Below are 12,901 nucleotides of genomic sequence, written 5' to 3'. Positions count from 1 at the left end.
TAACCAAGACTTCTCCTCTAACCCACAAACAATATTAATGCAATTTTATTGTAATAGTTCAACAAAAATTAAAGAGGATATAAAGTCTCACCAAACTATATAGTTTCTTGTTGTTGTTGTTTTAATTACACACTTCATAAGCAATGGAGGCTCCAAGAACGTACAGATCATCAATCTTTTTTATACGTCTCTTTTTGGTTAAATAATTTCATACTTTTGTATCAAAAGTCAAAACCATGGGACGATCCGGTTTTATCTCTTTAGTACTTTTACACTTAGCTTCGAGCTTCTTAGTGATGAATGGTCAGCTTGGCTGTCGTCCCGACCAGATTCAAGCCCTTGTGCGATTCAAGAACGAGTTTGAATCCCGCAGTTGCAATCATACTGACTACTTCAATGGAGTCCGCTGCGATAACACAACGGGTGCGGTCACGGAGCTACAACTCCCAAGTGGCTGTCTCAGTGGCCTTCTAAAACCAAACAGTAGCCTGTTCGAGTTGTTTCAGCTCCGTTACCTTGATCTCTCTCACAACAACTTCACTTCCACTTCACTTCCTTCCGAGTTTGGTATTCTCAACAGATTAGAGGTCTTGTCTCTTTCCTCTAACGGCTTTACTGGCCAAGTTCCTTCAACATTTAGTAATCTAAGTCGGCTTTACTTGTTAGACCTTTCCCAAAACCAGCTCACTGGTAGTTTCTCATTTGTACAAAATCTAACCAACCTCTCCATTTTAGGTCTTTCCAATATTTCTCTGGAGTCATCCCTTCTTCACTCCTCACTATGCCTTTCTTATCATATCTCAATTTCAACAACAATCATCTCACAGATCCGATTGAAGTTCCTAACTCATCTACTTCATCTAGGCTCGAAACTTTGCAACTTGAGAATAACCCTTTTGAAGGAAAAATCCTAGAGCATATCTCAAACTTCACCACCCTTAAATATCTATACCTTTCTTACCTAAACATAAGCAATCCAATTGACTTAAGGCTCTTGTTCAATCTCAAATCATTGTTGATACTTGGTCTTTCCGGTAATAGTTTACTGGAAACTAGTAAACATTCAGATTCAAACATCCCATTGAACTTGAAAAAACTAGGCTTGTCGGGTTGTGGCCTTAGTCAGTTCCCAAACTTCATAAAGAGCCTTAAGAAATTAGAGCATATAGACCTTTCCAACAATAAAATCAAAGGGAAAGTCCCTGAGTGGTTGTGGAACCTTCCTCGTCTGAGCTTAGTGAATCTTTTTAATAATTCTTTCACCGATTTAGAAGGTTCGGAAGAAGCTTTAGTGAAATCATCCGTGACGATTTTAGAATTGGCTTATAACCATTTTAAAGGAACATTTCCTAAACCACCATTGTCTATAAAGTGCTTATCTGCATGGAACAATAGTTTCACAGGGAACATACCTCTTGCAACCTGCAACCGAAGCTCGCTTGCTATTCTTGATCTATCCTACAACAACTTATCCGGTCCAATTCCTCGATGTTTGAGTAATATCAAAGAGTCTCTAATTGTAGTGAACCTCCGGAAGAACAACTTGGAAGGAATCTTCCAGATATTTTCTATGATAGTGCCTTGCTTCGGACACTTGATGTTGGCTACAATCAACTAACCAGGAAGCTTCCAAGGTCTCTTCTGAATTGCTCCTCGCTAAGGTTTGTAAGTCTGGACCACAACAGAATCAAAGACACTTTTCCTTTCTGGCTTAAGGCTTTGCCTGATTTAAAAGCTCTTACCCTCCGTTCAAACAAATTTCATGGCCCTATATCTCGTCCTGATCAAGGTCCTCTTGCGTTTCCCAAGCTGCGCATACTTGAAATATCAGATAACAACTTTACAGGAAGCTTGCCACCAAATTACTTCATGAATTGGGAAGCATCATCACTCCAGATGAATGAAGATGGGAGAATCTATATGGGAGACTACAACCATCCTAACTTTATCTATGATGACACCATAGATTTGCAATACAAAGGTCTATTCATGGAGCAAGGAAAGGTCCTTACTTCCTACGCCACCATTGATTTTTCTGGGAACAAACTAGAAGGACAGATACCTGAGTCCATTGGTCTTTTGAAGGCATTGATAGCACTCAACTTATCAAACAACGCATTCATAGGCCATATTCCTCTGTCTTTGGCAAACGTTACGGAGCTGGAGTCAATAGACCTTTCAAGAAACCAACTGTCAGGGAATATACCTAAAGGACTTGGGAGCCTCTCCTTCTTGGCGTACGTAAGTTTGGCTCATAACCAGCTCACAGGTGAAATACCGCAAGGAACACAAATCACTGGGCAATCTAAGTCCTCCTTTGAAGGGAATGCAGGGCTTTGTGGTTTTCCTTTGGAAGAAATCTGCTTTGGAAGTAATGCGCCACTGACACAAGAGCCTGAGGAAGAAGACGAAGAAGAAGAGGAAAAGGTGTTGAGCTGGAAAGCAGTGGTTATAGCCTTATAGGGTATTGGCCTGGGCTGTTGCTTGGATTGGCAATAGGTCAAGTCATCTCTTCTTACAAGCCGGAGTGACTCGTCAAGATATTTGGTCTGTATAAATGCAGGAACCGTTAGGATTGATCTTTGAATGCATGTCATGTCATGTAATCTTTTGCCTCTCATATTAGCTTAACTTGTTATATCTCTCAGCCACGGATCTATCTTCAAATTGTTTGAAGCTAGATTGCATTATGCCCGGTGTTGTGTTGGATAGTATCAGAGGAAACAGAAACCATTGTCAATGATTAGCAACTTTTAGGGTGTGGAGCAGGGGAAGGAGAGAACCCTCGAAACTGATTGAACTGCAGAGCAGAGTAGGAGAACGGCGGTGATGGTTGTTGATATTGTGGACAGCGTTTGGCTCCATGACCTTGAACACCACAGAGCTGACATTTGCCAAGATATGAGCGAGATGGACGAAAACCACCACGAGATGAGTTGAAGCCACCACGAGAAGATTGCCGGGAGAGTTGTGTAACGTTAGCAGTTGCAGGAACAGAGAGATTGGTGTCACCTACAGCCTTCAACGCATTTTCTCTGTTGATGAGCTTCTCATGGAGCTCTTCAATGGAGATTGGTGTGTCACGGCCTTGAACCATCTCGACAATAGCTCTGTAGTCGTCGTTAAGTCCGTTGGTGATATAGTCAAGGAGATCTTCATGTGGTAATGGAGCATCAAGCAATGCAATTTGATCTGCTTTAGTGATGATACCTCGCAGATAGTCTTGCACGGACTTGTTCCCTTTGGTGCTCTCTTTGAGTTGATCTCTGATCTGATGGATGCGACCTCGAGATGATTTCCCATAGGTGTTGGTGAGGATTTCCCATATGTTGCGAGAAGTAGTGGCACGAGCAACGATGGATTGTACGGGAAGAGAGAGAGAACCAAGCAAGGCACTGAAGAGAAGCTTGTCTTGTCGTTTCCAAGCAGCAAAGTTTGGATTGACTTGATTCGCACCGGTGTCAGAAGGGAGTGTTGCCGGGGGTGTGTTGTCTGCATCGACAATGAAACAATGAAGTTCATGTGCTTCAAGGAGAGATCTGACCTGGAGACGCCAGGTGATGAAGTTATCCGGAGTAAGTTTGGTTATGTTGCTCATGTTGAGCGAGATCAGAGTTTTGTGTGGTTCGGTGACATTAAAAACAGGAGCCGAATCAGAGGAGACGGAGGATGTTTCAGAAGCCATTAGAAGAAGAGAAGAGAAGAGAGAAAAAGGAAGAGAAGAGAAAAGAGGCAACGAGTTTTAGGTTAGAATCGTCGCTCTGATACCATGTAGAGAGATGGTAAAGGATGATTCTTATTTAACAATGCATACACATATTTATACAAGAGGTTGTTGAGATTGTTGAGATCACAATCTCGATATACTCGGAGAGTAAGAAATCTATACAAGATAAACACAAATATAGATAAAGACTATCTATACTAATAGTTTTCAGATACTTTCGCAGGCGGCTGCTTCTTCAACTTGATCAGCAGCCTTGATGTTTCTGGAACAGACTTGCAAACGTCTTCAGGCTTCCGCTTCTTCAAGTTTTGCTTAATCTCTCCCGTTCCATGAACCCCAGATCTTTGGGTTTTAGAAACTTTCATAGGTTTAGCCGATTGCTTCTTCTTCTGGATAGTCTTCGCTGCAGCATAAGATTAGCGGTCATCGATTTGTTTAGTCTCTGCCGTGATATCATGAGAAAGCTGATATTTTTTCTTCTTCGATTCCGAACATGGTGGTTCAACAGCCTTACGTTTATTCAGATTCAAGGAAAGCGCTTTGTTGCAAGTAGAAGAAAGATCAACGGAGGAGGAGTAGAACAAAACGTGACCTTCCATTCCTATTCTTATTAGGGTTTCACTCTCTAAAACTTTGGATATCGAATTATGGAAAGATAGAAGAAGAGTTTCAGGTATTATATAGAGCGTCGAGGAGTAAGAGACCTAACAAAAAAAAAAGGAAACAAAAGGAAGCTTCCTTAACTCCCACTCAACGAAACAACGTCGGATGGAAAACTAATTTCCATTTTTCTTGTCAAGTTCAGCGAGGGGCAAATCTGTCAGATCATGTATTTTTAACATAAATTTACACAAACCAAAATTACTTTTACAAAACAAAAATATACTGTAGTAAAAAATCCTCCCACTCTGATCCAAAGTTTACACAGAGAATCCTCCACCGCCGCCTGAAACATCATCTGGAGGACTGATGGTGATCCAAAGCAGCGACACGGTAATGGACACAAGCCCTGACCAAACATAAACAATCGTTGGAACCTTTCCTCTTCGTCCCATCAGTCCTTTAGCAAACGGATACATATGAGTCAACACCCATAAACTAAAGAATGTTCCTCCCAGCAACTTGCCCCATTGCGGAATCACGCTGTATATAGTCCTAGAAGCTCCAATCACGATGGCAACAAGGTTTACTACGATGATAGTAAGGGGCATGATGAACAAGCCCGTCCATTTCACAATGTAAAGATCGGCAAAGATGTCGTCTTCGTCTTCTCCTCCGGATTTGGATGTCAGCGTGAAGGAGATTTCTATTCCGGCTATTACTTTAAGCAAACCTTGGACGACTGCTGCAAGATGAGCACTTGTGCCTCCGATTAACCAAAACTGTTCATTTCTCCACCATTCTTCCAGTCCAATTCCTGACCATTTGACCTCAAGGAGTGAGATCAGGGTTAGGGTTATAGTGATGCAGAGAAGGTAGGAAAGGAAGTGGATATCGAGGCTCTGGACAATGAATTTTCCACTGAAGAGACAGAGAGCAGGGAGGAAGCAATAGACAACCAAGAAGATGGAGGTGAAAGGGTATATCCCGACGTTGAGGTAAGCGACTCGCTGGAGGAACTTGAGCCGTCTGGTGGCGAACATGGCGTTGTTTTTGGAGAAGAAGATTTCTACGGAGCCTGTGGCCCAACGGAGAACTTGATGGAGACGGTCAGTGAGATTGATCGGCGCTGTTCCACGGAAAGCATCACGTTTTGTGATGCAGTATACAGACCGCCAACCACGGTTATGCATACGAAAACCTGTCACCACGTCTTCAGTGACAGACCCGTAAATCCATCCGATTCTATCTCCCCATTCAGTATTGTCTTCATACCTGAAAGGCCACATACAGGTAACTATATAACAATTTATACTAACAGAGCATATCTACTGTTTTAGAAACAATACCAGCAAGAAATGACAGCGATGGCTTCAGCCACGGTTGGAGCATCAAGGGGAGGACGTGGCAGGAGTAAAGCACCAGGTGGTCTTCCGTTTTTAACCGACATGTGATCTGCTAGAGGCCGTCCTTGGTACTCTGCAACCGGAATAGTGTCTGTGAACATGGTCGAATTACCAAACTTTTTAGGCAGACCAAGATCTGGATCATCATTAAGAGGCTGTGTATCAGACTCTAAATCAGACGCTTGGGAAGTTTGGGATGCTTGGGACTGAGTCCGGACATGCAGAGCTGGAGCCTTTTCCTGACCAAACACCCCTGAGTACTCATTGGCTCGAGGTGGGTTGAATCCATAGAGAGCATACCTTCTGAACATACACCCTGTTCCGACATAGACTGGACCTTGTAATCCATCTAGTGCTCTCATGTTACCTGTTTCAGAACCGAACAATGTTTTAAGCTATGGTGCCTTGTGCATAAGCATTACACAATCTTGCTGAACTTAATTCAACAACTCACCGTCGAAGAAAACAGTATTGTGATTTGCATATCGATCAGATGGGTCGATTCCTTCAAACCGTTGCGGAAACTGAATGTAACAAATCCTGTCACCACCTCGGTCCATCATGAAACACATTCCTTCTTTGATAGCTTTGGAGTTGTAGATGTAGTGATCACAGTCCAGATTGAGGATGAACGCGCCATTGGAAAGTATAGCTGAAGCTCTGACCATACCATTCATGGCACCAGCTTTCTTGTTGTGGTCAAAACCAGGGCGTTTCTCACGCGAGACATATGCAAACATAGGTACACGAATATCAATCCCTGTGAAATCTAGCGCGCCTTCATTTGGTCCACCCATCACCGGTTCAAGCTCAGGCACTTTGCTCATGATCTACAAAAATTAGGTCACGTTTGACAAAGTTTCATGGTTTTATTTGAAATCACTGAAGTTGAAAGGTTCATTACCTGTAGAATTCCGGCGTGGTCTCCTTTTGAATGATCAGGTTTAGGTTCAAACCATGTGCCTGGCCAATGCGTACCATCAGCCATCCACGTTGCTTTTACCACATCAACCCCATCTGGCGGCAATACGCCACCATTTTTCTCTCGGAAAATCCGCTTTTCCTTGAGCTCTTCTCTCAAGTTGAATTGCTCAGCTCTTTTCTTGATTTGTTCTGGAAGACCATTGATCCTGACCTTGAATTCGTCATACTCACGCTTGATCCAACGACGATCTTTGACGAAATCTTGCTTTTTCTTGTCTTTTGTCGGGTCCTTTTTTATGTTAAAGTAACTATCTGGGTTCCTCGGCTCTATATCATGTTTTCTGCAAAATGGCACCCAATACTGCAAACAAAATTGAAAAAAGCCATATCAAACTTTTGCCATCATCTATTATGTTAGTTAAGAGAAAGGGAGAGAAAGCGATAATGGAAACCTCAGCAAAACGAACAGCTTCAGCCATGGCTTCAAAGGTGAGAATTGCACCACCATCGTCTGAAATGTAGGCAGAAAGCTTCTCTATTGGATAATCTACAGCAAGGATTGAGAGAAGGGTGTTTGCGGTGACTAAAGGCGGTTCTTTTTCTGGGTCAGCCGTGGAAACAAACACATCAACACCGGGAAGATCAGAGCGACCAGTGGGATTTGAAGGAGAAGGCTGCTCAAACTTGTCATGCAAGGCAGCAAGGTCCGTGGCTCTGTTTATAGGGTTTAGCTTTGGAAGAATGTCAAGAATCCAAGAGAAAGCGAACCAAATCTCACACACTATTGATAGTCCCCATAGCCACATTGCATCCTCATTAGGATTCGTAATACGCCACCAGAGAAAGAAGAAGACAATCACAAGACGAATCAAAATTAGTAACCTGAAACAAAAGGACAAAAAACTGTAAGATTGTGATGTTCTATTATAGAGATTAAAAGAAGAAGAAGAAGAAGAAACAAGCAATCACCTGTATGGACTAAGAACTTTGGCCGGGACATTGACCTTCCTCGTGAGAGGCTTCCATGGCTTGTCTAAGAAATCGGACTTGCTAACGCCACCATCATAAGTATCATCTTCTTCTGACCAAAACGCGTTTCCAATTCCGTATTTTCCTTTAGATTCAAACAACCACCTATTATGATCAAAATCCCCCGTTTGGCTCCTCAACAACATTGATTTGTTATTTGATTTCATAACAGATAACCTCCTCTCAAGCTTATTCCCCATCCTAGGCCCGTCTCCTCCTCCTCCTCCTCCACCACGGTTTGCATCACCTTTTGACTCAGAGGTAGAACCGGAGGAGCCAGCAGGTTGGTTGTCAGGTGTTGGAGGCATGAGGACGGTGTAGTTGATATAATCATTTTGGCCTGAGTAATCACCAGATACGTCCATGTCATCGTCACGGGAGAGGCTAACAATGCGACCACTGGACGTCCGGCGACCAAACTTAACGGCTTGTGGAGGCCGGCTTACGGAGGAAGATTGTGAATTTAAGGTCTTCTTTGGTGGACTTGAAGCCATTACAATTATGGAATTTTCTTGTTTTGGGTCGTTTGGTTTCTTCAGCGAGAAACTGAACCCATTTCTTTTGACAAACCTGATTTAGGAAAAATAGAAAGATTATTACAAAAAAAAAAAAAAAAAGTAACAGAGGAATGTGTTAAGAGGGAAAATGTAAACAAGTTTTAGAATTTCAACGGTTAATAAATCCTTTTCTATTATAAGAAAACTTAAAACTGAAAAATCTTTGAATTCTGAAATCTCCTTTCTTTATGCTTTACCCCTCTCTATTTCAATGAAGGTTGGTATCAATGGCTAAGAGATTGTGTAATGAGCAAACTACAGAGATCAAATCAGCAAAGATTGATAAACTAAGATTCTATCTCGAGACATAGCCAAACTCTAGAATCAAGTATCCAGCTTTATGCAACCACTGTAATTTCAAAAAAGGAGGGATCAGAAGGTCAAGCAATACCATAGCAGGGTTATAGTTCACAGGTTTTGATTTAAATCACCGCCGTCTTCTTCCTTAACAAATGCATCGCAGCTCTGCATTTAACTCCGATAACAGAAATGGAAAACCGAAACTACTGCCTTGGGAATTGAAGAACAAACCATCGATTAGACGCCAAATCATCTCCAGACCTCAAACCTATGGGCCGCCGTCGTCGGAGATTTTCCGACATAACAACCGCGAAATCAGCCGGAGGTGGCTCCGCAAGTCGTTTCGATTTCAGTAGTGGAAACCTTAAGTGCGTCGTCTTCAACATCGAAAACAGTCGATGATTTCGAAATCGAAAACAGTCGATGATTTCGAAATTGGGGAAGCAGAAGGGAAAGGGGTTTGAGTAATTCGAAGTTGCAGGCAAATTGTAAATCTTAAAACCCTCAATGAACTAAACCGGTCAAACCAAACCGAATTAAATATAAACCTCAACCCCAATTCCTACGAACCGGCTAGACTATGTTGAACAATATCAGCATCGTCACTGCAATTTTTGCAAGCACAGCCACTTAAACAGACCAAAGTATGAGATTTACTAATTACGAAAATCTGCTCCAAATATTGGTTCGCAAGAATTAGTGTCAGTACCAACTACCAGCAAGGGCAATATTGCAAATTTAACGAATATTCATACATATATGTGTATATATGGCCTATACAAAACCAATTTCAAGAAGTACAATCTAATAAGAAGAAACATAGCACGAGAATTTAGAAACCACAAAAACAAAAAAAAAGCAGCACAACGAGCTGAATGAGGACGATGTTCTCAGAGATCTTGGAAGCACAAAAGGTGGTGGATAACCCTGGTAAGAGAAGCTCCAGACTTATTTGCCACAGTTGAATCCCCCGCAAACCGAGAGGACGATGATGAGAATCAAGGCAATGATGATTGCAAGAACAATCAGTTTTATCTTCATGTTCTGAAACCACATCTTTCTTCTCATTTGAGTTCCTTGTGTTCTGAAATCTTGCGCCTGTAACAGTTTCAGAGTTCAATTATAAGTTTGAAACCCAAGATAATAACAACGGTGAGGGAGAGCACAAGGATGGAACAAAAGTTTGAGGTTCCATATGTGCGTATGGAACTTGGGACCATTGGCCTAAGAGGACTAACCTGTGAGCGAAGGTTTTCGGTTTTGTCCACCAAAAGCTCAATTTTCTCACCACGATCAAGAACCTGCAAATGAATGAGTTCCACAGTGCATAAAAGGTTTAACAGCATAAACATGTCTTTTTACAACACCGAATCGGACATTCCCATCTACAGTTAAAGCTTAAAGAACCAAAAGACTGTGATAGTTCTAAGTCATACGAGCTGAACTCTGTTGCAATAAGTTTAAAACACGAGATTACATTGGCAAAAGAATACAGGTCGGAGAATCAAACCTTCTCAATGTTTTCCATCATTACACCTTTAACTTCAGAGACTTGAGCTTTCACCTTAGCAAGCTTGCTAATCTCATCAGGATGATCCATACAATACTGCATGTGCTCTTTCAGTTTCGACCTTTAGAGCAGCCAACAAAAAGTAGTAAATGACTAATGCCCCATGTTTAATACACAAAACTTCTCAAATACAAAATCAAAGAGAAGAAATAAAATAAGTACCCAAATTCTTTATTCAAGCTGTTTGCTTGAGCAGTAGCAGCCTTTCCACCACCATATCTCTTGTTAAAATCCTCCTTAACTCGTTCCAAGAAAGCCATAGGAATCTGCCTCCCAGCAGAATCAACTGCAACCACACAATAGGCTGCACAAAAACAAAACCAATATCACTTGTAAGAATGTTCACAGTATAATAAAAGAGTACATATCCACCATCAACATCACCCCAAAACCCAGCCAGGTATAAGTAAAACAGAGTTACACAAGGAATACAATACACACAAATTACATCCTCATAAAACCCCAAAAAATTATCGAAACAGCCAAAAACACCATGAAATCAAAAACAACACGCAAATAAGCCAAGAATCATAGATCCAGAACAAGTATTGCAATTACTCACTAACAGATCCACCAAACACATCACAGACTAGATCTAACATCAATAAATTATCGCAACGCCATACAAAACATAAGAACTATTCTCAATTAGGTAAAAAAAAATTCTAATCCAAACAATGAAATAAATCGCACTTCTGCACCCAAAACTAGACAAATCGGAAAACAAAAAACAAGTAACGGAGATAGATCGAGAAATATATAGACTTACTGAATCCATTTTCGACGAGGTAATTGAAGGTATGACCATCGCAGTTGTAGGTAAACTTGTTGTTGGAAGAAGGAAGCTTCTGAAGGCACTGAGCAGCGATGGATGTGAAATTGCCTTTGAAATCGGTGAACTCAACGAGGATTACCGTACCTCGAGCCACGAAACTGTAGATCAACGATTGCTGCGCCATTTTTTTTTTTTATCTCCCCTCCCAAAAAAGAAAAAAACGACGCGAATCCGATTCGATTGTACGGAGAAGATCTCGGAGATTTTATATCGGCGAGCGAGCGAGCAGACGAAGAAGCTTATTACTTATTAGAGATCTAGAAGACTTAACGCTGAAACGCGTAAGAGAATCGAGGACTCAGTGGGAGAGAGAGAGAGAATAAAAAGGGAAGACGATGAGAAAAAAAAAAAAAAAGCGTAAAACGTAATTGAACAAGAAAAAAATCAAAAATCAAAACCCTTGAATTTTTGAGGATTAAAAAGGTAAATTTCAGAAAAAGAAGGACCTAAAAGAAAAATTTGGAAATTATTATAATCAACTCGTGGGGTTTCTTTAAAGTTGGTAATTGTTGCCTTGTTGGTGTAATGGTATTTTGATAGTTTCAACTTTCAACGTATAATAATTTGAATTTAGTATTTGGATAAGCTAAGTTTGAACTTTGACCTTTGAATAATTGAGATGTAGTAGTTCCTATATTATCTAGAATATATGTCAAAGATTAAAACTAATCATTTTAAAAAGGTCAATATATCACAACTTCATCATTACAATATAGGTTTAGACAACAACAATTTTTAGAAATTTGTACAAAATTTTGCATCTTTGGATTTCTCAAGTAATTTAAGGAGATGAAGTCGAGTTTACTGAGGGGGGGTGTATCATGTATGAGACTGAGAGAGGTTATCAAACTACACACCCATAAGATATTTGAACAATTTGTTTCAATGTGACCGTAAAAATACTTACTGAGGCTTATTTTAACTCTCTAGGAGATGTGAGTCTCATGCCCCTCAAGGCTTACATATATTGTAAAATACTAATGGAAATTATGAATGTGATTGAAAATACTAAATTAAAAAAAAAAACAATGAGAATTGAGAATGAAAAATAAAGAGTGAGAGAGGGGTTTTATGTTTAATTGGTAAAGCGGTAGCATCCTGTACCGGCAGTGCAACCTCGCTTGTATCTGTTATCAGGTTGATCAGGTTTACCATTTGGTCTAGCTGGTCTGTTGTGCTTCAGTGCATCGTAGTTTATATATCTCGACGCTCGAAGAATCCTATGGCTCATCATATCCAAACCTGACCTCATGATCTTCATGATCCTTTCTTTTCCACCGTCAACGCAATTATCACATTTCACCGGGCGAGATCCGACCACCAACGCTGGAGACATATCCGATGAGATGATCACGACGATGATCAATAGCTTCAGGTAATTCATCATCGAGACTTTGAAGAGAATGTAAAATAGAGAGATTAGTAATTGATTTGTTTGCGATTCAGTGGTTTGTGATTAAAAACACTTGGTTAATCTACATTTTTATAGTAGTTTCTTATAGGTTCATCGAATATTTGACCAGATTCTTACTCGAAAAAGAAAATCAAAATTACCTTGCAAGTAAGAAATGAATACAGTGCCATAAAAGATGAACCTACAACATATAAATGATTCATTGGACTTGCTTCTCTCCATAGTCAATGCGCATACTTAATTGGTCAAAAACTCAATAATGATTTCCATAGTATTGATGATGATTAGAAAGAAAGAAAGAAAAAACTAAGAGGAATGTATTAATTAAGTATACCAGTAAATGTATAACAAAATCGAGAGGGTGCACTAAAACATGATTAATTTAATTTAACAAATGATTTTGATGATTTGTGAAGATTTTTCTATTATGGTGACATAAGAACTTACTGCTGTTTATTGTGTCTCTTAACTCTTTAAGACATCAAAACGAAAATTATATTTGCTAATTCCATATTGAAAAAACCGTATCTTTATTAAAT

The 12,901-nt window shown here is 40.3% G+C and overlaps 3 protein-coding genes and 1 pseudogene across 5 annotated transcripts; 1 reads left to right on the top strand and 3 right to left on the bottom strand.

The window, feature by feature from the left end:
- Positions 1–219: 219 nt before the first annotated feature.
- LOC104753290 (receptor like protein 27 pseudogene) lies at positions 220–2,648 on the top strand (annotated as a pseudogene).
- Positions 2,649–4,496: 1,848 nt separating this feature from the next.
- LOC104749561 (cellulose synthase-like protein D1) lies at positions 4,497–9,144 on the bottom strand. Of its 2 annotated transcripts, XM_010471215.2 has the most exons (7): positions 8,635–9,144; positions 7,627–8,256; positions 7,110–7,539; positions 6,638–7,018; positions 6,188–6,563; positions 5,677–6,100; positions 4,497–5,602 (listed from the first exon to the last, which is right to left on the bottom strand). In XM_010471215.2, the coding sequence occupies exons 2-7, from the start codon at positions 8,178–8,180 to the stop codon at positions 4,648–4,650; spliced, it is 3,120 nt and encodes a 1,039-aa protein (XP_010469517.2). In that variant the 5' UTR covers positions 8,181–8,256; positions 8,635–9,144; the 3' UTR covers positions 4,497–4,647. The 2 variants fall into 2 exon arrangements, with proteins under 2 accessions (XP_010469517.2, XP_087347595.1); XM_087491469.1 differs by lacking the exon at positions 8,635–9,144 and having other exon boundaries at positions 7,627–8,351.
- Positions 9,145–9,243: 99 nt separating this feature from the next.
- Positions 9,244–11,468, bottom strand: LOC104749560 (vesicle-associated membrane protein 722). Of its 2 annotated transcripts, none has more exons than XM_010471214.3 (5): positions 10,883–11,468; positions 10,276–10,417; positions 10,054–10,174; positions 9,782–9,844; positions 9,244–9,641 (listed from the first exon to the last, which is right to left on the bottom strand). In XM_010471214.3, exons 1-5 carry the CDS (start codon positions 11,070–11,072, stop codon positions 9,492–9,494), a joined length of 666 nt encoding a protein of 221 aa, XP_010469516.1. In that variant the 5' UTR covers positions 11,073–11,468; the 3' UTR covers positions 9,244–9,491. The 2 variants fall into 2 exon arrangements, with proteins under 2 accessions (XP_010469516.1, XP_087347596.1); XM_087491470.1 differs by having other exon boundaries at positions 10,054–10,107; positions 10,328–10,417; positions 10,853–11,234.
- A 346-nt stretch (positions 11,469–11,814) lies between these two features.
- On the bottom strand, positions 11,815–12,717 carry LOC104749559 (protein RALF-like 18). The gene is made up of 2 exons (XM_010471213.3): positions 12,503–12,717; positions 11,815–12,340 (listed from the first exon to the last, which is right to left on the bottom strand). Exons 1-2 carry the CDS (start codon positions 12,582–12,584, stop codon positions 12,024–12,026), a joined length of 399 nt encoding a protein of 132 aa, XP_010469515.1. The 5' UTR covers positions 12,585–12,717; the 3' UTR covers positions 11,815–12,023.
- Between the last annotated feature and the right edge of the window lie 184 nt (positions 12,718–12,901).

Source organism: Camelina sativa, chromosome 16 (genome assembly GCF_030686135.1).
Source record: "Camelina sativa cultivar CO46 ecotype springtype chromosome 16, ASM3068613v1".
Taxonomy (NCBI): domain Eukaryota; kingdom Viridiplantae; phylum Streptophyta; class Magnoliopsida; order Brassicales; family Brassicaceae; genus Camelina; species Camelina sativa.
This window is presented reverse-complemented; position numbering and strand designations above follow the sequence as displayed.

Coding starts and splice junctions, on each gene's coding strand:
- LOC104749559 (XM_010471213.3), bottom strand. CDS start 12,584: ATGGAGAGAAGCAAGTCCAATGAATCATTTATATGTTGTAGGTTCATC. Junction 12,341..12,502: donor ATTCATTTCTTACTTGCAAG/GTAATTTTGATT, acceptor TTCTCTTCAAAG/TCTCGATGATGAATTACCTG.
- LOC104749560 (XM_010471214.3), bottom strand. CDS start 11,072: ATGGCGCAGCAATCGTTGATCTACAGTTTCGTGGCTCGAGGTACGGTA. Junction 10,418..10,882: donor CCTCGTCGAAAATGGATTCA/GTAAGTCTATAT, acceptor GTTTTTGTGCAG/CCTATTGTGTGGTTGCAGTT. Junction 9,845..10,053: donor TGATGGAAAACATTGAGAAG/GTTTGATTCTCC, acceptor ATTCATTTGCAG/GTTCTTGATCGTGGTGAGAA.
- LOC104749561 (XM_010471215.2), bottom strand. CDS start 8,180: ATGGCTTCAAGTCCACCAAAGAAGACCTTAAATTCACAATCTTCCTCC. Junction 6,564..6,637: donor ACCACGCCGGAATTCTACAG/GTAATGAACCTT, acceptor TAATTTTTGTAG/ATCATGAGCAAAGTGCCTGA. Junction 6,101..6,187: donor CAATACTGTTTTCTTCGACG/GTGAGTTGTTGA, acceptor GTTCTGAAACAG/GTAACATGAGAGCACTAGAT.